The sequence below is a fragment of the Natator depressus genome, chromosome 1 (assembly GCF_965152275.1).
Source record: "Natator depressus isolate rNatDep1 chromosome 1, rNatDep2.hap1, whole genome shotgun sequence".
NCBI classification, from domain to species: domain Eukaryota; kingdom Metazoa; phylum Chordata; order Testudines; family Cheloniidae; genus Natator; species Natator depressus.
Window position 1 is genome coordinate 309,509,734 of NC_134234.1, and position 23,695 is coordinate 309,533,428.

The 23,695-nt window shown below is 40.2% G+C and overlaps 1 protein-coding gene across 3 annotated transcripts in view; it reads left to right on the top strand.

Moving 5' to 3' along the window:
- The window catches only part of PLXNB2 (plexin B2), a 331,427-nt gene extending 316,063 nt beyond the window's left edge, over positions 1-15,364 (top strand). For 2 of the 3 annotated variants that reach the window (XM_074942360.1, XM_074942361.1), the window contains 7 exons: positions 2,918-3,072; positions 4,449-4,609; positions 5,282-5,429; positions 6,824-6,888; positions 8,294-8,369; positions 10,295-10,369; positions 13,569-15,363. In XM_074942360.1, the coding sequence (XP_074798461.1) occupies positions 2,918-3,072; positions 4,449-4,609; positions 5,282-5,429; positions 6,824-6,888; positions 8,294-8,369; positions 10,295-10,369; positions 13,569-13,673 (785 nt within the window). In that variant the 3' untranslated portion in view covers positions 13,674-15,363. Of the gene's footprint in view, positions 1-2,917; positions 3,073-4,448; positions 4,610-5,281; positions 5,430-6,823; positions 6,889-8,293; positions 8,370-10,294; positions 10,370-13,568 lie in introns of all 3 variants that reach the window. The other variant, XM_074942362.1, reaches the window with a different exon arrangement.
- Positions 15,365-23,695: the final 8,331 nt, after the last annotated feature.

The following is a 23,695-nucleotide window of genomic DNA, read 5'->3' on the forward strand; positions in this document are numbered from 1 at the left end:
TGAAATGTATTAAATATTTTGGCTGTTTTTCTACATTTTCATATATATTGTATTCTGTGTCATAACTGAAATCAAAGTGTATATTATTTTTTGTTACAAATATTTGCACTGTAAAACTGATAAGGAAAAGAAATCATATTTTTCATTTCACCTCATACAAGTACTGTAGTGCCACCTCTTTATTGTGAAAATGCAACTTACAAATGTAGATTTTTTTTTTTGTTCCATAACTGCACTCAAAAACAAAACAATGTAAAACTTCAGCGCCTTACAAGTCCACTCAGTCCTACTTCTTGTTCAGCCCATTGCTAAGACAAACAAGTTTGTTTACATTTACAGGAGATAATGCTGCCCACTTCTTATTTAGAATCTCACCAGAAAGTGAGAACAGGCATTTGCATGGCTTTTTTGTAGCCAGCATTGCAAGGTATTTATGTGCCAGATACGAATGTTTAGCATATGCCCCTTCATGCTTTGGCCACCATTCCAGAGGACATGCTTCCATGCTGATGATGCTCATTGAAAAAATGTGTTAATTAAATTTGTGACTGAACTCCTTGGAGGAGAATTGTACGTCCCCTGTTCTGTTTTACCCATATTCTGCCATACATTTCATGTTATGGCACTCTCGGATGATGTCCCAACACATGATGTTCATTTTAAGAACACTTTCACTGCAGATTTCACAAAACGTAAAGAAGGTACCAATATGCGATTTCTAAAGATAGCTACAGCACTCAAACCAAGGTTTAAGAATCTGAAGCGCCTTCCAAAATCTGAGAAGGATGAGATGTAGAGCGTGCTTTCAAAAGTCTTAAAAGAGCAACACTCTGATGCGGAAACTACAGAACCTGAACCACCAAAAAAAGAATATCAGCCTTCTGCTGGTAGCATCTGACTCAGATAATGAAAATGAACATGCATCGGTCTGCACTGCTTTGGATAGTTATCGAGCAGAACCTTTCATTAGCAGGGACGCATGTCCCCTGGAATGGTGGTTGAAGCATGAAGGGACATATGAATCTTTAGCGTATCTGGCATGTAAATAACTTGTGACGCCAGCCATAACAGTGCCATGAGAACGCCTGTTCTCACCTTCAGGTGACATTGTAAACAAGAGGCAGGAAGCATTATTATTAAAAAAACTTGTTTGTCTGAGCAATTGGCTGAGCAAGAAGTAGGACTGAGTTGACTTGCAGGCGCTAACATTTTACATTGTTTTATTTTTTTGAATGCAGTTTTTTTGTACATAATTCTACATTTGTAAGTCCAACTTTCACAATAAAGAGATTGCACTACAGTACTTGCATTAGGTGAATTGAAAAATACTATTTTCTTTTGTTTTTTTTACAGTGCAAATACTTGTAATCAAAAATAAATATAAAGTGAGCACTGTACACTTTGTATTCTGTGTTGAATTTAAATCAATAGAATTGAAAATGTAGAAACCATCCAAAAATAATTAAATAAATGGTGTTCTATTATTGTTTAATAGTGCAATTAATCACAATTAATTTGTTTAATCACTTGACAGCCCTAAAAATAATTAAATTGCTATCTTGTTCCATTATGAAGTCACAGATGCTGCAACATAAAATGATAGCTTTTTTTCTATCTCCAGAGAAACAATTGCAGCAGCAAAGGTGGGAATGAATACTTTGTCACCCCATTTACCTCAGTGACATTACCCCCCAAACCTCTTAAATTCAAAGTCAAATTAAACCCACTTAAATATTAAGGATGGGGGGGAAATTATATTTAATTAAATGGCAAAAATGATCATAAAGGAACATTGATTGCATAACTAATATCACACGAGTATATATGTTCAGGTTCCAACAGAAACATTACCTTGGCCAGATTGCACATATGGAACTCTTTCTGCTTATGCGATATTTCCACATACGTTCCATAAAACATGCCATAAAATTCAGAGTTAGAGTAGCTGTTGGGAAACTTAATTTTGCATTTCCTAATTCTTTTCCACAGTGAATCCTTACAGTTCCATTAAAGTAATAGTATGCATATGTTCTGAAATCCATGGAAGGTTGGAGTAATGCAGTGATGAATCAGGCCTATATGCATAACTGAGCATTTAAAACTACTAAAGTCTTCAGAAATTCAAACTTATGCTTCCCATAAAACCTGCAATTCAGCCCCATTGCACATATTATTTTTCATTACTGTTAAGTTTTATGCCTTAATATAAATAAATGTGTGCAGTGTAACTGAGTTATAGCTGCTATGGGAAGGATCATTTTGAATCACATTTATGCATTTAAATTCTCAGGCATAGTGGTGCATTAATAAAGTTTGTTGCACTGAGTTACCGTTCTCTTTTTTAAGAAGGAAATTAATTGCACGTTTAAATCGTTGACTGTCAATTTGACTTATATCACAAGAAATACTCAGATGCACTGAAATTTTTATTTGAGTATTCTCATAGAATCTCACATTTGAACACAGATAGTGCATTTATTCTGTTGTGTACTAATTGAACTAAATTTAGATACATTTCCAGTCTTTCAGTATGTGGATCTCCAGATACAACCCTACTGTAATTTGCAAAGATGACTGAACTTGAGTTTCTTTTTTCTTGTGGTTCCCCCTGCATGCAGAAATCCTCCATTCTTCTCTCTTGAGGATAAGGGCTGGCCATGTGCCTTGCGACTTTCAGTTCCTCTTTCACTTTATGTAGAATAGAAGACTTAGCACTTTGATTTGGTTCATATGGAGTACTGTGTGCATTAGGCAGGAGTGAAGTCATCTAAATCCCCTGAATGAGAATGAAGGTAAGTTGACGATATTGCACATGTGGAAGAAAACAAGGTATCTGTGGGATAAATGAGCACAGTCTCTTACAATGTACATATACTATATTTTTTTAACATTATTTTATCACAACTGCTGTTTCTAGGGCATGCACTATTGGAAGATGAAAATAAGATCTGGCATCTAGTTCGACCAGCAGATGAAGTTGATGAAGGCAAATCGAAAAGAGGGAGTGTGAAAGAAAAAGAACGAACCAAAGCTATTACAGAAATCTACCTGACAAGGCTTCTGTCTGTGAAGGTAGGATTTCCTATTAAATTATTAGGCAGTTCTTTTAAGGAAGCTGGTTAACTTGCCTTGTGAGGTTCAGATGACTAAAATGCTGAGTTATTGGAGAGAGAAAGGTGCGTGAGGCAATATCTTTTATTAGACCAGCTTCTGCTGGTGAGAAAGACGCTTCTGAGTTTACACAGAGCTCTCCTTCAGCTCTGGGAAAGGTACCCTGCGGGGAGGGCTACACTTATAAAAACACTGCATCGTTGGAGCCTCACTAATGCAGCTGTGCCGCTGTAGCACGTTAATGAAGATGCTCTACGCCGACAGGAGAGAGCTCTGCCCTCAGTGTAGTTAAACCCATCTCCCCAAGTGGCAGTAGCAATGTCGATGGAAGAAGCTCTCCTGCCAGCATAGCAGACTACACTGAGGGTTAGGTTGGTTTAACTATGTCGCTCAGGGGTGTGGATTTTTCACAGCCCTGAGCAACATAGTTATGCTGATGTAAGTCTGTAGTATAGACCAGACCTCAGAGTCTCTCAGCTAAATACAAGGTGGAACAGATTGTTTAGCCCATATAGTTAACACATATTTCAAAGGACCATTTAAGATGAAGTGGCCCGTTAACACCCCTCCAGTCATAGTGAGAAAAGGCAGGGATCGGGGGAAAGGCAGTTTGGGGGTAATCTATAACCCACTAGCAACCCCCACCAGCTGCCTTTCCCCCTCTCTCTTCCTGGGCCAGATTCAGTACTGCATACATGGCAAGCCCAGTTATTGCCTCTAATCAGAGAGCAAGTTGGACATAGCTGATAAGAATTTGCTTTGTTACTTGGCTCTGTTTATTGGGTTGATGTGTAAGATTATGCTGTTTTCAAAAACACTATTACAATACTAACATAAGGTGTTCTGGAGTCATAAGATTACAGCTATGACCTACCATAGTTCTCTCTGTATCATAAAGATGACCTACAAAGCAGTTGTTACCAAAGGATTTATCAGGTGATTGTATATGTACAGGAAACTTAAGTTTGCAAATATACTCATATTTTAATACTCTTAGCAACTCGTTTCTCCCTTACCTGCCAAGTCCAGAGTGTGCATTTCTATGTTCCCTGTGCAATAGTTATGAAATCACACACCTTTTAAAACAGAGCATATCACTATTTTCTTCAACTTCCTTGCTATTTTAGCTGTTGGAAAGAACATTGTGTTGCAGGCGAAATCTGCCTTTGTTGTGGCCTGTCATCATGCGTCCTTAGCATTCTGGGCCAAGGCCTTCAATGACTGTGATCAGAACACAAAGTATTAGTGTAAAGCAGAGAGAAAAATCTAGGATAACACAACATTTTTACTGCAGGCTCAATTTTAATGTCATTTTCCTTTTTTTAATACACTTTCAGGGTACACTTCAGCAATTTGTAGATAACTTTTTTCACAGTGTGCTCAACTCAAATCATGTCGTGCCACCAGCTGTGAAATACTTCTTTGACTTTCTGGATGAGCAAGCAGAAAAACATGAGCTCAAGGATGAAGATACCATTCACATCTGGAAAACAAATAGGTAGGACTCAAAATAGTAATTAAACTGAAGAGAAACAATACTGTAATCACTAACAATGCTGGTACTCTAAATACAGATCTAAGTGGAAAGGAAATAAATTTGTAATTCTGAGAATGGCTTTAATTGAAACAATTATTTACATTGATCAAAGAGGTTACCCATAAGGCTAGAAAATGCAAAAATCGAGCCGAACCTACTGTAAGTGTAACTGTCTGCAAAACTTCTATTTTCTTATCTTTTATCTGTCATCTTTCCTTAGTGTACCCAGAGCTGGGGATTTCCTGTAATGCTTCCAGTTGCCAGCAGTGAGAGGCAAAGGGACCTGTGCTAAACTATTAAAATTCACACCCTAACCAGATGATTAAAGGGCATAAAAGTAATACATATGCTCTCTAATTACACTTGTTTTCTCACACCATCTTGGGGAGTTCTGGGAAGTGTAATCATCCTCCTCCTCTCTTTCTATAAAACTAAGAAACGTACATGCTTTTGTTTTTAAGCAGGGAAACCAGACAATAAGTAGTTGTTAATATTAGAGTTTGAATGCATAAATTAGCTAAAATGTACTCAGAAGATCAAATGCAAAATACGCATTTTAGTTTTCTGGAATCTGGTTGCTGCATTATGTTCATTGTGTAAGAGGGTGTGTTTATGTCTCTGCTTGCTTTGCAGTTTGCCACTTAGATTCTGGGTAAACATATTGAAAAATCCCCATTTTATCTTCGACGTTCATGTTCATGAAGTAGTGGATGCTTCCTTGTCAGTCATTGCACAGACTTTCATGGATGCCTGCACAAGAACAGAGCACAAATTAAGCAGAGTAAGTGATTTACATTCTACACCATGGCTATGTTCATGCTTGACAGACAACATGCATACTCCCAGAAGATTCTGGATAGATCTTTTTTTTTTTTTTTTTTAAACCCCTTAAATTTATCATTCAGTCGGTATCTGGCCATTTAATAGGTTTGGTGAAAGTTTGTAGCTTACCTTGCCCAGTGACATTTACAGTGTGAATAAGATCACAGTGTTGTTCGCCAAAGTTTTTAGAGAAATCTAATTTAGGAACCGTTTTTTTCAGGTCTTCCATAATTCAAAAAGATTTTGTATCAATTGTATAAATATATTTTTTAAAACTCAACAATAATGTCTTATGAAAACCTTAATTCTTTTCATGACATAAATACTCCCATCCATAAGATGAGGGTAAATGGTTTAAGTATGAATAATATCCAAAAGAAGTTAAAAAGTGCATGAACATATACTTATAAGTGTATAAAGGGATGAGCCTTGTATAAGGTATATTCTATTGTATTATGTATAAGGCTGCAAGTTTGTGACAGAGGTCGTGGAAGTGACGTATTCCATGATTTCTGCAACGGCCACTGCTTAGGCAGCCCCTGCGCCAGGCGCACCGGCCGCTGCTGGGGCAGTCTCGGGCCCCCAATGCCCTCCCTCAGCAGCAGAGTTTGGGTATGGGAGGAGGTAAGGGGTTGGGGCCTGGGACAGGGTGACGCGAGCTCTGAGCGGCGCTTACCTGGGGGGTTCCCCAGAAGCAGCGACATCCCCCTCTCTCAGCTGCTAGGCGGAGGCGTGGCCAGGCAGCTCTGCATGCTGCCTCCACCCAGAGCGCTGGTTTTGGATTGGGAGCTGTGGGGGCGGTGCCTGCAGGCGGAGGCAGCGCGCAGACATCCCCTGAATGAGGGGGATGTCACCACTTCCGGGGAGCCCCCCAGGTAAGCACCACCCAGAGCCTGCCTCACCCTATCCCATGCCACAACCCCCTTCCCCTTCCCACACCAAAACTCTGCTGCTGCTCGGGGGGTGGAGGAGGCACGGAGCCAGGTAGGGAGCACCAGCGGGGGTCTCGGGCTGAGCGCCACTGCTCACACCCCCCCCAGCACCAGCAGAGGTCCCAGGCCATGCACTGCCACCCTCCCTCCCCACCCACCCCAAACAGCCAGGCCACCCTTCCCCAGTACCCGCAGGGGCCGTGGGCAGCCCCCCGCCCGACAGGTTTTATTCACTGGTATTTTTAATAAGTCATGGACAGGTCACAGGCTGTGAATTTTTATTTACTGCCCGGGACCTGTCCATGACTTTTACTAAAAATACCTGTGACTAAAACATAGCCTTAATTATGTACGTTAACACTAAACCTGGAGGGTAGGGTCTTCCTAGGTAATCAAAATGTGCCTGTTATATATTTTCCAGGATTCTCCAAGTAACAAATTACTTTATGCAAAAGAGATCTCTAACTATAAGAAAATGGTGGAAGAGTAAGTATATAGAGAAGTTTTTTGTGTTTATTCTTGGTCACTTGGTTTAAGCTTCTTAGTACTAGCATAGCAGCAGTATTACCCATGGAAATATTAATGTTGGAGGGAAGAGGCCTAAATTTCAACCACTGAAAATAGATAAATACCCTTTGAAAAAGTTAGAATCACGGTATTTGTCCCCGAGGCTGTGTGGTAAATGTTGAAATGAAACATGATTGTGACCGTATGTATGTGTTCATAAGTTATTGGCAACACTTAATTTTAAATTACCTGAAAAAGAGACAGCCAAAATGTGTAATTTCCCAGGGGCTCCCATTTTGCCAACACAATCTGTCTGATTGTTCAGATTTCCACAACTTGCTAGGGTTATACCCTAAAATCATTTTCAACAAAAATATATCTTCCCCCTTTTATTTTCTGATCTTAGGTAATACGTTTCCTTAGTTTCAAAAAGGTGAGATCTATATGAATAAAAAGAGCATTAAGAGTCGCATTAGCCATGGTAAAGAGTTTGAGCCTAGGTCTTCGAAAGTTTCAAGGCATAAGATAACTATCAGATGCCAGAAATTTCTTCCTATGGCAGGGCATTGCACAGTAGGGTACAACGTGTTTTGTGATGTGCACCATCCTCTAATCCGTTAGGCACAAATGACCAGGGGGAGACAGGATAGCTAAATGGGTCATTGGTCTGTTGTGGTAGAGCAACTACTATATTATTATTTGGAAACCTGTTTAAATTAATCGCAAAATCAAACTAGAGTATTACCATTAAACTGCTAGTGCAGTTCATGGTGTTTGAAAACCGGGGAGCAATCAGAATCTTTCTAAGGAGGGGACCCAGAGTTCTCCCTCCTCTGCCCTGCACCCAAGCTCTCTCCCTTGCCTCCACAGCTGCTACCTCTATACCCAGACCCACACTTCCCCCCTGCACCCAGGTGTGTACACACTCGCCTCCTTCTGCCCCACATCCAGCCCCACGCTGTTCCCTCCACATAGTCTCTGCCCCAAATCTAACCCTGAGCTCTTACCTAGAGAGGCAGTCAGGCTGAAGAGCATCATCTCCACCAGGGTGAAATGGGCTGTGGGGCTCCCAGACCTCTTCCTTCTGTCTCTTCACTTCCCCAGCAAACACCAAACCTGGACTAATCCCTTTGCCCTCCTGGGAACTGGGGGTTCCCAGTGCCCCCTGCTCCACTTTTCACCGGGGGCTGGGAGTGCCTGGTGACCATGGGCACTGGAAGGACTGTGAAGGTGCCAAGGCCAAGCAAGTGCACAGGGTTATAGCACCTCATCATGATGGAGGGGCAACAGGGCAAATTTCCAGCTCCAGTGTGGGCCTAGGTCCCCTGCCTCCCTCTACTTCCCCGTTGTGCCCAATTGAAAGTTTATGGTTAATTCATTGCAGTTACTACAAAGGTATTCGTCAGATGGTGCAAGTGAGCGACCAGGACATGAATACTCATTTAGCAGAGATTTCCAGGGTAAGTGTGAAACAAGCATTCTCGTCCTGAAAATACTAGTTTTCATTGTCTTCTCTGCATGGGGTCACAGTGTCCACTAACGTCTGATGAATAATGCCACACTTCTCTGAAATACTCCTGGTTAGACATAATATATTGTGCTTTTGAAATGTTGATTTATAAGAATATGATACGAATAGTAACTGTCTCAAACACATTTTAACTGACCCAGAGGAATGTTTGGTTTTTCATGCTTATTGTGGGGAAAAGTTAGCGCTGTTGAACAGTTTTTCATTCTGCATTTCCTACGGATTGGTTTTGTTTACCATGTTAGAGAGATTGATGGCTAACACAGTGATTGTGAGTTCACTGTGCAATGTCACAGCAAAATTGAAAGATCCCAGAAATGAACTGGCCTTTTTATGTGTAGGGATTTCTTGCAAGGCAAGAGAGGCTTATGTTACTAATTTTTGTTACATTGATGTGGAGTAATCCATTGCTAAGGTTAAGATTTTGTCGTGGTTACTTTTAGTAAAAGTCACGGACAGGTTGTGGGCAATGAACAAAAGTCACGGGAGTCCTGACCTGTCTGTGACTTTTACTAAATATAACAGGGAGTTGGGGAGAGCCGGGAGGTTGGGGGTGAATGACACCTGGATCCCCATGGAGGGGACTGACAGCCCCAGCCCCATTGCCAGAGTGGGGCACTTCTCTGGCTCCAGCCCCAGCCGAAGCCGCGGGGGATCAGCACAGGGGGATGGGCACACAGTTCCAGCCCTGGCCAAAGACGCAGGGGGCGCACAGCCCCAACTCTGACCCTGGCCAAAGCAGAGGGCGGAGCACAAATTATTTAGATTGGCCCCAAACAAAATTTTTACAGAATTTTTGTTCTGTGGGGAATTTTGAATTTTTTGTTTTTTGTTTTGTTCCAAATTGGAATGACAGCAAAATTCAAAAGACTTTGACTAGACCTAGAAATAATTTATAAGGGACACTAGTATAAAATCAAAAAAGAACTGGTGTGGTTCTCCGCTTTCCTGCACTTTGGGTAGTCATTTACACTGGTAGCAGCATTCCTCTGCATTTCCTTTGCACAGTGTATATGACTATAGTGGGGTACAATGGCAATGGAGAATCAAGCCCAGTGTGTCTAGGTGACAAAGAGTTTCTTTTGGTTATGACCTGTTCTTTAGTGGAGTTCAAGGTTTTATATTTTTAAGAAAAGACATAGCCGTATTATCAGGGAGAATTTTACACTACGAGTCTGTCACAGAGGTCACGGATTCCGTGACTTCAGGTGACCTCCGTGACTTCAGCCCTGGCCAGCGGGGCTCTGGGCTTCCATGATTTATTGTTTATTGCCTGCAGTCTGTCCCTGACTTTAATAAAAATACCCGTGACAAAATCTTAGCCTTAATGATGATTTAGAAGCCCTCCTACCACTGTTATGATTTGATGACTTTCACCTTTGCTATAGCTTAAGTGTGAATTGTTTCAAACAGTTGAAAAGCTTGAAAGAAAAGGATTTCATATGTATGTGGCACTGACAGAACCAATCTGAAGTACCTTGAACACTATGCAGATTTTAACTGTGTTTCACCAATGTGTGTCCATAGAGTTGGTAGATGTGTCTGAGCCTAAATCTGTCGTTTGACTAATACTGTAACTCAAAATATTTTTCCACCTCCATTATTTGGGAGAGTTGTGTACTGGCTGGAAAGGCTGCAGCAGGAAAATCCTGACATGTGAATGCTGAAAGTCATCAAACAAGATTTCTAATCCTCCCTACCTCTTCCAACCCCATCCAGTCACCTATCTAATGTTTTAAGATCCAAAGCTAGAGTCCGCAAAAAGAATTATACTGTCCCTGGTATTTGTGAGTGTTTGGTTATGATTGTTAAATAGCCAAGACCGTATTTTGACATTTTTTTCTTTTAAATTACTAGGCACACACAGATTCTTTAAATACACTTGTGGCTCTACACCAGCTCTACCAGTATACTAACAAATACTACGATGAGGTAAGTTCCTTATTTGAATAATATAAATATTTAATATGCTGAGAGACTAGTCGTGTAAGCCAAATAATTGATTTGAGAACCTCAGGGTGTGTCTACGCTGCAGTTAGATACTCGCAGGTGGCCCGTGCCAGCTAACTCGGGCTAAGGGGCTTTTCCGCTGTGGTGTAGACATTTGGGCTTGGACTGCAGCCTGAACGGGGGGACCCTCCCACCTCACAGAGTCCTAGAGCCCAGGCACCAGCCCAAGCCCAAATGTCTACACTGCAGTTAGACAGCCTCTTAGCCCAGGCCTGAATCAGCTGGCATGCCAAGTGCAGGTTTTTAGTTGCAGTGCAGACATACTCTCAGATAACCAGGTAAGGGCAGTGCTAAACAATGAACCCACAACTTACTTCTCTTTTCAGTTGCACTAATGACCTGGCAGTTTCAATGGTCAAAAGTGCATTGTTGTAAATGAACTCTTGGATTATCAAATACTATTTTTTCCCAATGATGTATTTTTAACGAACAGTATCATTTACCCTTCAATGCTCTTCCCATCCTATTTGCACCCTAACAATGCCAACAGGAAAAGAGCAATTGTAGGAGATACACTGTGTGTCAAACCCCAGTACTTTATATTAGGAATGGTTCATTAAATTGCCTGTAGAGAGGGAAGAGTGCCTTTTTTATTAGTTAAATTCTACTTGCAACTTACATGCATGCTACAATCTGTGTTTTGTCATCGCAAACAAAGTGCCTTACCAAGGTAAACTTGGGTAGAATAGCTCTTGACTGTGGGCTGATTAAAAAGCAGGCTCATGAATTCTATCCAAAATTTGTCTTGGATCCTAGAAGCCTTATGGAGGAGAAAAAAAACACACTAGGATGTAGATGGCCCCACGGGTCTCTAAGTTTTACTCTGAGAACAATAAAGGAGAAAGAAATTTCCATTCAAGTGTTTCCATGGGGATGAATGTCTCTGAAAAGTCTTGGAATTAAATCAAAGCCAATAAGAACAGATGCTGAATCTGAAAGGAACTCTGCACATGTGATCTCTCTAGTCCATTTGCCCCACACCAAAGTGCAGTTTTGGGGTTTACTAACGCTTAGCATTAAAGGCAACACAGCAGAACCAGCCTAAAGCAGCTTTAAAATTGGCATAGCCAGGCATGGAAGGGTTAATTCAGTATACAGGGATCCCCCAGTGGTATAGAACCAGTGTAGCAGTTCCTGTGCCAGCCCCAGGGGTGTGACTGGTGTATGTAGAATGGTCAAGGATAAGATGGCTCAGCTCGTGGCAATGCCCCGCCACTGGTAACCCTTGTAATTTAGAGCAGCCTTTGATGTTACACCAGTTGAGTGGCCTGGTATAGAGAGAGCCCAGGATTAAGAAGTACAAAAGAAGCTTAAAGCAACCTTTTTCTTGCCCCATATCTCCACTCCTAAATTGCAGTCTCCACTTATGCATGGGCTGCAGCTGAAGATTAGGCCCAGAGTGTTTTTAATGGTGTTACTGGCTTTCCTCAATTGAAGGCCAGCAAAAATGCTAAACATCTTAACCATTTTTGCTGTAGAACAGCAGCTCTGAGAATTTCCTTTTGGGTAGAACTGCACAGAAGCAGCACTTGTATGGTACCATGGGTATCCTATCAGAGAACCATGTGGACAACCTGCCCACAGCAAATTTGCATAAAACAAAGCAAATTTAATTTGTGTGAAAAATTTAAATGGCATAAATTGCAGTATTTTGTAGCTGCCCTCATCCTTTACACTAAAACTACCATTGCCAGTATGCAGTGCACTGTGTTGATTTGTGCGGTGTGTGACATTGACTAAGTGGGCACATTATAATTGTTAAGTATATGAAGAGTGTGTTCACCAAGGAGATTTAGCCAGGAGAAAGGAGCTAAAACTCGATGGAAATTTATTAATTTAAAGGAAAGATGTCCACTTAAATTTGGCTGAATTTAAATTTTGTAATAAGTGTCTCTAAAATCTAAATCTCAGAAATGTTTCCACATTAAAACAAAATGTTTAAGATGTTTAAAAAACAATTGTTTTTTAAACAAGTCTGCTGTAGTGTTTGGAACCTAAACATTGCAAGGAACACTGAAGCCCCTGAAAGAGAAACTATTAACAAGAGTGATACTGACTCACTGATTTTTTTATTATCTAAGCTGAAAGAAGGACAAAATGTAAATAAAAAGCATAAATAGTGACAAGGACACTGGATTTTTAAAGTTCTTGCACTTCTAATAAATTGGCATTTAAACATAAGTAAAGTCCTTTTTGTTTTTGTCTGTTTATAGCTTATAACTTGTGTTCAGAAGGTAATTTTTTGAAAAGAAACATTTTTACTATATGTCATTACCCCTCCTAAACTATTAGATTGCAGGGTAGTTTCCAAAAGAATGTGGTGAAAAAATTTAAATTTGACATTAAAAGCCCTAGGAAATGTATTTTAGGAACAGCCCTTTTACAGCAAGTGGAATAGATTAAATGACCTATTTGCCTCTGCCATCTCAAGCTTTTATAATTAGTCTCTTTGGTTTGTACCTTGGCATGTATTCTGCATATCATAGACCACGTTGTAGAATGCCACTCTTTGGCCATCTCCATGCTATTTAGACTATAAGACATTGAACAAGATTCTCAGCTATATCCAGAAAAAGCCATAAAAGAGCTGCCTACAACTCCCGGACTTGGTGACCAGTTCTGTAGTGGTTCTTTTTTAAATTCAGAACAGCCTTGGAGTTTCTCTAATCTATGCTGGCTGGCTGTGGCCACCATGAGCCATCCTGTAGTCAGTAATAGCTGGAGTGCAGTGCACAACTCTCAGGGGTGGAGGTTGATTAATATTTGTAAAGGACTTTGCAAGCCTAGGATGAAAGGTGCAACAGAAGTAAAAGTTGTTATTGGAATAAATAATAATTATTAAACAAATGCTCCATTGTTTATAGGTAGTATATTAAAAATCTAAAATTTTACTTCTTAAAGTCATTCCGATACCACAGTGATGGGAGATATTATAAAAACCTATATAGATAAAAGGCTGGAGACAGAATCTTCACTGGAAGAATGGAGCAGAGGGGCACAATGAAGGAAAATTATTTAGTGCGTGCATACACTCTGAAAACCAAAGTAGTGTTAAACACTTGATGTAGCAACCTTGATGCCGACTGTCTCGTTCTGAGCATTCTGTTTCTGTTTCTTCCAGATCATAAATGCACTTGAAGAGGACCCAGCTGCACAAAAAATGCAGCTTGCCTTCCGTTTACAGCAGATAGCAGCTGCATTAGAGAATAAAGTGACTGACCTTTGATTAGAAAGCCACAATAAAGAAATCTGATCTGAAGATGTTTAAATTCATTCTTCCTGTTAAGGAAATAGTGTTCTATTTTTTAATGTATAATTACAACTTTAAATGAAAGATTTCCATGTTTTTGATAGCAGAGCTGTAATGTAAAGAATTTTTACTGTAAATTATGCTTCTAATTAAAATCTGTGTTGTGTGTAAATGAATCATCTGTGGGGAAGAAAGTCCTTGGGGGGAGAATTATAGTTCATTTAATCAAATAGTACAATCTGAAACATCAGCATTTTTAGAATCGTTATGCAAGTAAATTCAATACTATAGCATCCTTTATATTTTAAGCAATATTTGTACTCGGAAAAATGGTAGCATATTTGAAGAAACAGATGCAATATCCCCTCTTATGTTGATAACTGGAAATTAATTTCCTAATAGCCCTGAAATCACTGGCTATATTATTCTCATAATGAACATAGTAAATGACATGTCTGCTGTGATTTTGCTTTAAGATCTTGGGATGGGCTTTGGTACCATATACTATTTCTCAGTAAATTAACTACTCCTGGCCATGATAATGCGTGGTGGTATACCCACCCCACTTGATTGTGATGGGAGTAATTTAGTTATGTCACCCCTGTGGAAAGGTTCTGATGATAACTTCTAATTTGATTCAGAAATCACGACAAAGGAAATTCGCCTTTAAAACTTTACAACCTTTTATTTTTATTGTGAGTTTTACAATGTATGCTAATGTGCCTTACTTGTATTAATTCTGTGAATCTGATGAACAGTTTTGTAAAGAGAAGCAGATCAGAAAAAATATTTATGTGCTATTGAATGACTTTTTTTTTGTGAAAAACATGACCAGCAGAATGCCTGTAATTAATTGCTTGCCATGATTGTTATGTATAATATCTTGTATCAGAATGGTTCTGGGTTTTTTTATTTGAATCTTGGAACTGTCCTAGAAAAACTACCACTTGTTTTTTCTATTGTACTTGCGATGTAAAATACTAGTAGTGATACTAGAAAAATCTTATATCCATATAGCTAAATACCACTCAGTCAAGCCTTGGAATGCTGCATTTGATCGAATATACATCATAACCAATAGCAGTGAAAATTAAAATTACTTGTCAAAAAGTGTATTTACAATATAAGTTCTATACCAATTTGAAAAGCTAGGTACGTTTTTTTCAATTGCTGTATTGCACATCAGAGAACTTTGTTTCATTCTTGTCTCACAGGTTTTTGGCAGTTCAAGTAGCATTTGAATGTAGTGCTGCCATGTGCACTAAGTCCCTTTCATTATTGCTTTTTTGCCTGCTGAGCACTTGAACTCTGCTGATTCTTGGCAAGATACTGCAGTTTCTGCTGCCATCTCTCCCCTCCCTGTTTTCTGTCCTACAGTGAGTTTAACTTTTGCTGATTTTTATCCTTTTTGAAAATAGCCTCAAACTTGTGAATTGAATGGCCTTCCCCTAAATTTCTAAAAGTCAAAGGTCTCATCACAGGGTCACTCTCCCATCCCAATCCAGTTCTTCAAAAAAAAACAAAACTTTTTTGCATCCATGTATAGGCATTACTCAGCATGGCTGGGACATAAGTTATTTTTCATTTTTTTAGGACTGAGGTACGTAAGAATGCTGCATCAAAGACATTGTGCCTGCTACTCCCTGATCAGCAAAGGCATCCATCATATTTTCATTGCTAATATGTTTCTTTTGTCATTATTTGTAAATCCTGTTAATTGTAAATCAAATACAATGTGTTTTTTTCCATTAAGTGTCACAGGATCTTTACTGAATCAAGGTTGGGATTTGGTGGAAGAAGGGAGGGAATTTAATGTAGATGCTTCCTCTAAAGGGTGATAGTACAGCACAATCTCTTATGGTTGGTAATGAAGGGTACAATGTATTCTGCAGTTGGTGGTCATTTGCTCAGAAAATGAGCACTCTTGAAAAAAGTGTAGTGCAGTATCCCATAGTGAAATCCCACAAGATGCACACATTTTTAGGGATTTGAAAGTAAACTTGAAAATGGTGTCGAGCCAGTTTATATAAATTGGCAAGTGCTGCTAAGTAACTTGGCTTTGCTCAAGGAATCTGAAAGTGTTCTCTCTCCTTACCCTCCAGTTAGGTGACGATGCAGAGCAGCTGTCCATCAGCTATGGTGGGCTATAGTAGTAACCAAGGTTGCATGACCTCCCTTCCATGTGGGATTTAGATATGTAGATCTGTGTAGTAGTGGATCCATTGGCCACTTCCCCAGATCATCTTTGTCATTCACAGATTATAGATTCCAAGGCCGGAGGGGACCACTGTGACCATCTAATCTGACCTCCTGTATATCACAGGCCATAGAATTTCCCCAAAATAATTTTTAGAGCAGATCTTTTAGAAAAACATCCAACCTTGATTTAAAAATTGCAAGTGATGGAGAATGTACCATGACCCTTGGTAAACTGTTCCACTGATTGATTACCCTCACTGTTAAAAATTTATACTTTATTTACAGTCTGAATTTGTCTAGCTTCAACTTCCAGCCGGGATCTTGTTATACCTTTGTCTGCTAGACTGAAGATATTATCAAATATTCATTCCCCATTTATGTACTTACAGACTGTAATCAAGTCACTCCTTAACCTTCTCTTTGGTAAACCAATAGATTTAACTCCATGAGTCTATCACTGTATCATTTTTGTGGCTTTTTTCTGAACCCTTTCCAATTTATCAATTTATCCATCTTGAATTCCTGACACAGTATTCCAGCAGCGATTGCACCAGTATCAGAAAAAGAGGTAAAAACCTTCCGACTCCTCCTCAAGATTCCCCTGTTTATGCATCCAAGGACGGCATTAGCCTTTTGGCCACAGCATTGCACTGAGAGCTGATGTTCAGCTGATTCTTTGCACAACCAGAAAATCTTTTTCAGAGTCACTGCTTCCCAGGATAAAGACCCCCATCCTGTAAACATGGCTAAGTCTTGTGTTCCTAGATGTCTACGTTTACATTTAGCTATATTAAAATGCATATTGTTTGCTCATAGCTTACCAAGAGATCCAGATGACTGCATCAGTGACCTGCCCTCTTCATTATTTACCACTCCCCCAATTTTTGTCATCTGCAAACTTTATCAGTGATGATTTTGTTTTCTTTCAAGTCATTGATAAAAATGTTAAATAACATAGGGTCAAGACCCAATCCTTGAAGAACCCCTCTGGAAAGCACTCTCATTCAATGATGACTCCCTGTTTACAATTACATTTTGAGATGTATCTGTTAGCCAGCTTGTAATCCACTTAATGTGTGCCATGTTAATTTTAGATCATTCTAATTTTTAATCAGATTGTCATGCCATACTGAGTCAAACATCTTACAGAAGTCTATTATATCAACTCTATTCCCTTTATCAGCCAAACTTGTAATCTCATTTAAAAAAGAATCAGTTTGATGGGATCTATTTTTCATAAACCCATGTTGATTGACATTAATTTTATTACCTTCCTTTAATTCTTTATTAATTGAGTCTGGTATAAGCTGCTCCATTATCTTGTCTGAGATTGATGTCAGACAGACAGGCATATAATTACCTGGGTCATCCCATTTACCTTTTTTAAATATTGTCTCAACATTAGCTTTCTTCCAGTCTTCTGAAACTTCCCCATTGTTCCAAGACTTATTGAAAATCACTATTAATGGTTCAGTGAGCTCCTCAGGCAGCTATTCCTCCCTCCCTATGGGGATTTTCCAGTTTCCAAGCATTCCAGCACCATTTACCAGAAACGTGGAGACAAAGAACAGTGAGTCAATGCGGGGTACAAAACAAACTCCACCCACGAGCTCTTAATTCTTTTATTTTTGTCTCTTCTCTTCTCCTAGCTCTTTGAATCCAGATCTCTTTTTTCCTTCTGGTAACTTCCAAAAAGGGTTATGAAATAAGATCAAGAAGAGGTACAAAGAACAGGAAAGACTATCAGAAAAGGCCATGACTAAGCACCATCTGGTGACCTTCCACTGGTGGTTCAGGTTTCAGTGCCTAAAGAATCTCTGAGAGCATCCTCCCAGGGTTCCTGCACCAGCTGTGCCACCTGCCAACAGGAAGATTTTTGGAGGGAGACCTTCAGGGAATTGTTGTGATAATTGGGCCTACGAATGTACCCTATATGTGGGTACAACTGTGAAAAGTGAGTAAACATTTATCAAGTGTCACAGTAAGCTATAACATTAAATGTTGATTAGAAAAGGTGCAAAAGGGAAATAGACTGAATTAGTCCAAACAAAAAGGCCAACTGATATAATTCAAGGGCTGTATTAAGATCATGCCTGGGAAACAAGAAAAATGTGGGATTAAAAATCAATGGACCAGGTATATTTGGAAACTAGGCCTAACTGGTGAACAAAATAATGAAGGGATGGGCTATTCTGCCCACTACTCTCTTCTGGGGTTCTCAACAAGACTTTGGGGTGGGGGGACGATTAGTAGATGCTAGCTGGTTAGAGAAGGAGAGGGAAGGAGTGAGTTTTACTATCAGGACTACCACCCCTGCTGTCTCCTGGGACCCTGGGATCTCCCATAATACCATCAAACCTTCTACATCCTGATGCTGAGAGGTGTCCTGACCAGACTCGGCCAGGGAGAGGGACCCAGGTGACATCACCACCTCCACCAGCTTTGGCTAACTCCTGAACACCATCTGGGATATGACACTTTGTCTCTCACCCTCTCTTGTGTGTCCTTTCCTTCCCCACCTTATTCTTTTTCCTATCCCTCTTCTTTTGCCTTTTATCTAATAAGAGTCTGGCTTTTACAACATTGCTGTAAGCCTGTGGCTAAAACAGACAGCTAAAAGCAATGCCCTAAATAACCTGATGCTGGTATGAATTTGCCGGGTCTCGGAGTGGCTAATAAGACTAAATGCCAGGCCTGTGTTTTTCCAGTAGTGAGGTTGCAAGTGAAAGTCAACACCAGAAACAGTAGCTGCATTTTCTCTCTGCTGGTTTTTTCTCTCCCCGCTTGTGTTTGTCTTGTTCTGTCTTCTAGGAAACATGATTGGACTGTAATAACAGCTCCAGCCCATCTCAACAAACTTATTTTTTCCACAAAAAGGACAGTAATTACCATCTTTCATACCATCTAAAAGACTGTCAAATGTGGGTTTGGAGGGGGCAGCTTCCTTCTAAAAACTTTCTCCAATGAAAAGGAACAAAGGGTTTAAATGAGCTTTATTTAATACCTTACATTTCAAATGCTTTAACTGGTTTTCCTTCTTTTCCTGCATCTTTAATAAAAGGTTAAAAGGATTTTTAATAATGTTTGCCATGGTACTAAGCAGACAGAGGTTTCTGTATACCAAACCCCGAACCTTGTTTAGCACCGTTGAATGTTGGACAGTGACAGGGTCATGATAACACCTTTGATTAACCCATATATTCCATCTAACTTAATACAACAGAACTCTATGCCCCACTGAGAAGGCTCTCTCTGGAAGAATTCATAGATTCCCAGGACAGAAGGGACCACTGTGACCATCTGTTGTGACCTCCTGTATAACACAGGCCATAGAACTTCCCCAGAATAACTCCTAAAGCAGATCTTTTAGAAAAACAGCCAACCTTGATTTAAAAATTGCAAGTTTGGGAAGATACAAGGGGAGAGAAGAAGCCATCTTGGCATCCATCACTGGACAGACACAAAGGGTCAGAGCTCTTGCAACCTGAGAAAGTGTCTGGGAACTCAATGTAAGTGGAAAAACCTGCTTAGGCAAAGATCTTTCACCTAGAGGAAACCAGCACCTTGCACTTCTGTGGAAAGTCCTGACTGAAAAAAAGTTTTATGTTTGCAAAACAGTAATTAACAATACAATTTAGCTATTGCTAATTCTTGATTGAATGTGGGAACTTTTTTAATTTTAAAGTTATAGGATGGTGTTATATGTGTAAGCATGCCCCCTCCAGACCTCCACCCTTGTGGGTACTCCAGTTTACAGTTTAACTCTTCAAGGACTTTGTGACAGAGGCTTTGCAAAGGAATTTTTAAACCATACACACTTTTCATAAATTTGTAGAGTTTAAGGCCAGAAGGGACCATTACAACATCTTCTGTGTATCACAGGCCATTACATTTCACCCAGTTACCCTTGTTTTGAACCCAATAGCTAGTCTGATTGAAGCATTTCTTCCAGAAAGGCATCTAGTCTTGATCTGAAGATATCAAGAGATGGAGAATCCACCACTTCTCTTTCAGTTTGTTCCCATGGTTAATTCCCTTCACTGTTAAAAATTTGAGCCTAATTTCTGATCTGAATTGGTCAGGTCTCACCTTCTAGCCATTGTTTTTTGTTATACCTTTCTCAGATAGATTAAAGAGCCATTTAATATATTCTCCTTGTGAAAGTATTATATACTCCTAGACAAAGCACAAGAGAGAGACATACCTAGGTAAAAACAACAAATATCTGCATGCAAGACTCTGCCTCAGTTTCCTCACCCCTCTGGAGAACTCCATGGGTCTTAGTGTTCTTAAGGGAGTCCAGGATCCTCCTGTCCAGTGTTCTGTTCTGGGGGTCTCTTGCTAGAGAGTGTCTCCCTTTAGTTTTAACAGCAGCTTTAACACCTTGACTCTTCTTGTCCTTCCATTAGATTTTTTTCCCATTCTCCAACCCTCTGTGAACTGTCTCCATTGTCCTGACAAGGCAAGCTTACTCAATTGTTGATGGTCTTGAATGTCTGTTCCCTTCAGGGATGGGCCCTCCAGTGCCAGACTTCTCCCTCCCCTTAACACAGGAGGAATGATACAAGAATACAGTGAAAGCATCAGTAAGGGGATGAACAGTGTTCATAAATTTAAACTGGAATTCATAAATTCACATAGGCAGATATCCAAACTGTCAAGCATCTGTGTGTGTGTTTTAGTCAGCTGAATAGGGGGTGAAAGCTCTCTGAGTCTGGGTTTCAGCTATCTTGGACTTCACAGTGCCAATGAGCTTTTGCTACCACTCCCTTATAGCTCCAAGTTTTACAAGCCCCCTCCTTAAGGAGGCCATTTTCAGTCACATTAGTCCTCAACTGGTCAGACCTGCTGTGCCCCAGAGTCACTGGGGACAGATATTGAAGTGTTTCCTGCACATATTGACTGTGAAAGTAGCTCACTTCACTTCCATTTGCTATTCTGGAGGTTTCTAATTTAACTCCCCCATTCTTTTTTTTTTTTTTTTTTTTTTTTTCCATCTGACAAACTGATATACCAGCTGTCTCAGGAGTTCTGCCCTTGAAGGGTTTTGGCCATCAATGTGATTTGTGACCACCCGTCCAAATCTATACACCCTTGAAAAGAATTATTCTCTCTCGCTGTATGTATGTATGTAGAGAGAAGTGTTATGTACTTTGTATATAGCCCTTTAGAAGAACAGGAATGTCTGTTTCCAAAGCTCAGGGTTTCTGGTTTCCATGTCCCTATCAGTCATTGGCAAAGTCTTGTGTTAATCTGATTTGTGAACAGATGGGTATGACACTGCTAGTGAAGGGCCAATCTAGCCAGGATATTTCCTGCACTCAGGTCACCACACTAGATATCTGCAGGGTCAGTCATAGTTCTTACCTCTCCATTTCATCTCACTTTCCCAGCTGGATATACCAGGCAAACTTAGCAGAGGCAAACTTAGCTCCTAAAGTTCTCCAAGCTGCCTCTTATGTAAGCCAACCTCCTCTTATGGGACTGCTTGTCCTAGTGGCATGCTAAATGGTATTATACTGTTCAGTCACTAGATGGAGCTGAAACATACCTCATTTAGACTAACCTCAGCCATTCCTGGCAGAACATTAAAGGATCGTAAAGTGAACACATCTAGTGTATCTGGGAAGGAAGCTCTGTAGCCAGTTCATATCTGATATGGAAACCTGACCTGCTAGTAGCAGCCCTGCAGCCTACCTTGTACAAGGTGTACATGACATGGGGTCAGAAGTAAACTAGTGCCAGAGGAGAACAGACACAGAAGAAAAACAGAACAAAGGTTGCAGATGGGGGAGTGGGGCAATAGACGGGGAGCAACAAAGGCTGCAGAATCTCATAAGTGTGCCACCCTTCAATGCACCAGAGAATTTCAGTTTTGACAGACCTTCACAATGGACAGATTGGAAGCCATATTTTGCAAGATTGGGAATTGCTGCAAAACTTCAGAAGGAAACTAAATATGTACAGGTATGTTCTTTAATTTGTGCTATGGGGAAGCAGGCAAAGCATATATTTAAATCCTGAAGATAGTCACAAAGATACTTATGAAAGGGTTCTTGCAATGTCTGGTGCATACATGTGATGAGACAGCCTGCTTAGAGACTATTGACTTTAAAATTGACTCAGGAGCAGATGCCACAGTCACCTCAGAAGGGATTTACAATCACCTTCTACTCCTCCCAGAGCTGATGTCACCTGCTATAGCTCTGACTAGCCCTGGAGGTATTCTGAACTACCTGGGCCACTTCAGCACAGAAACAACTTATGAAGACAAAATCCGTGCATTCAGAGTGCATGTGATCAAAGACCAACAACCTTCTCAGCCACAGTGTGTCAGCCATGACGGGCCTGGTGCGAAATGTGGAAGAACTTGATGGAGGATTTGATGATATTGGACTTTTGAAAGGCGATCCAGTGCAAATCAACTTAAGAGACAATGCTGAACCATACTGTGTACAAACACCCCTAGCAGAGAGACCCTGGAAAAGACTAGCTTCAGATTTATGCAAATTCAGAGGACATCATTACCTGATCATATTGGAATATTTTTCCAGCTGTATAGAAACAAAAGTACTTGAAAGACATAACATATCACAGTGTTATTGAGATATTGAAGTGCACTTTTGCTCACATCGATATTCAAGAATGACTAGTGAAGGACAATGGTCCACAATTCGCTGTGGCAAAATTTGTCATTCTGAACAAAATATGATTTTGATCATATTACTAGTAGCCCTCATTACCCATAAGTGAATGGAGAGGCTGAGAGCTGTACAGACAGCCGAGAAAATCCTATAGCAGGAAGATACATTCCTTGTTCTTCTGAGTTATAGATCAACATCAATAGCAGCTATTCGCTATAGTCTAGCACAGCTCCTGAAGACAACTCAGACGTACTGTTCCATCTTTGGAAAAGAATCTAGCTCCAAAGTGGCCAGGCATTAAGAGAGTAGCCAAACTGGATAAAAAGGCAAAAAAAGCTTACAACTGAGGTAACTCAGAGAACTGCCAGATCTAGAAGATGGTGACCCTGTTTGTCACAAATTGGATAGAGTAAAGGGATGGACAATTCCAGCTGTTGTAAACTGAAAGAATTCAGTGCCCAGATCATATGCGATGGAAACCAATAGCAGAGAGTTCAACAGAAACTGTCAACATCTACAGTTTGTTCCTCAGAAAGAACAATCAACAGAGCAAACTCTACAGAGGGCAGATGCAGCACAAGAAGACTCAAGGATTCCCAACTGACTATAGCCAGTCATTGCAACTAATGGACAGCCAGATGACCAAGTTGCTATGTGTTCGGGTCATGTAATTGGAAAACCAGAATGATTCAAAGACGCTTAACAGACTGATCCCTAGTGAGCTTCAAAGACAGCGTGATAGTGTACATTTTGTAAATAGTAGGAATGTAGAACTTAAAGAGGAAGATGTAATTGAATGCTAAGCTGTATTATACTATTCAGCCACTAGGTGGCAATGTGTGTAACACCTTATTCAATTAGCATGCCAGAGTCTTATTTAAGTTAACCTCAGCAGAACATTAAAGGACCTTAGAGTGAACACATCTGGTGTGTATCTCTTTGGGAAGGAAGCTCTGTAGCCAGTCCATATCTGGCACAGAAGCCTGACAGGCTAATAGCAGCCCTGCAACTTACTGTGTAGAAAAAATACATGACAGCTTGCTAGCTCTGCTTGTAGTCTGGAATTTCCCGCAGGATGGGAGCAGAGGGAGCAAATTATAAGGAAAAATTACTCTGAGTAATTCAGTTTGTCAGAGTCCCTTCTATTATAGCCCT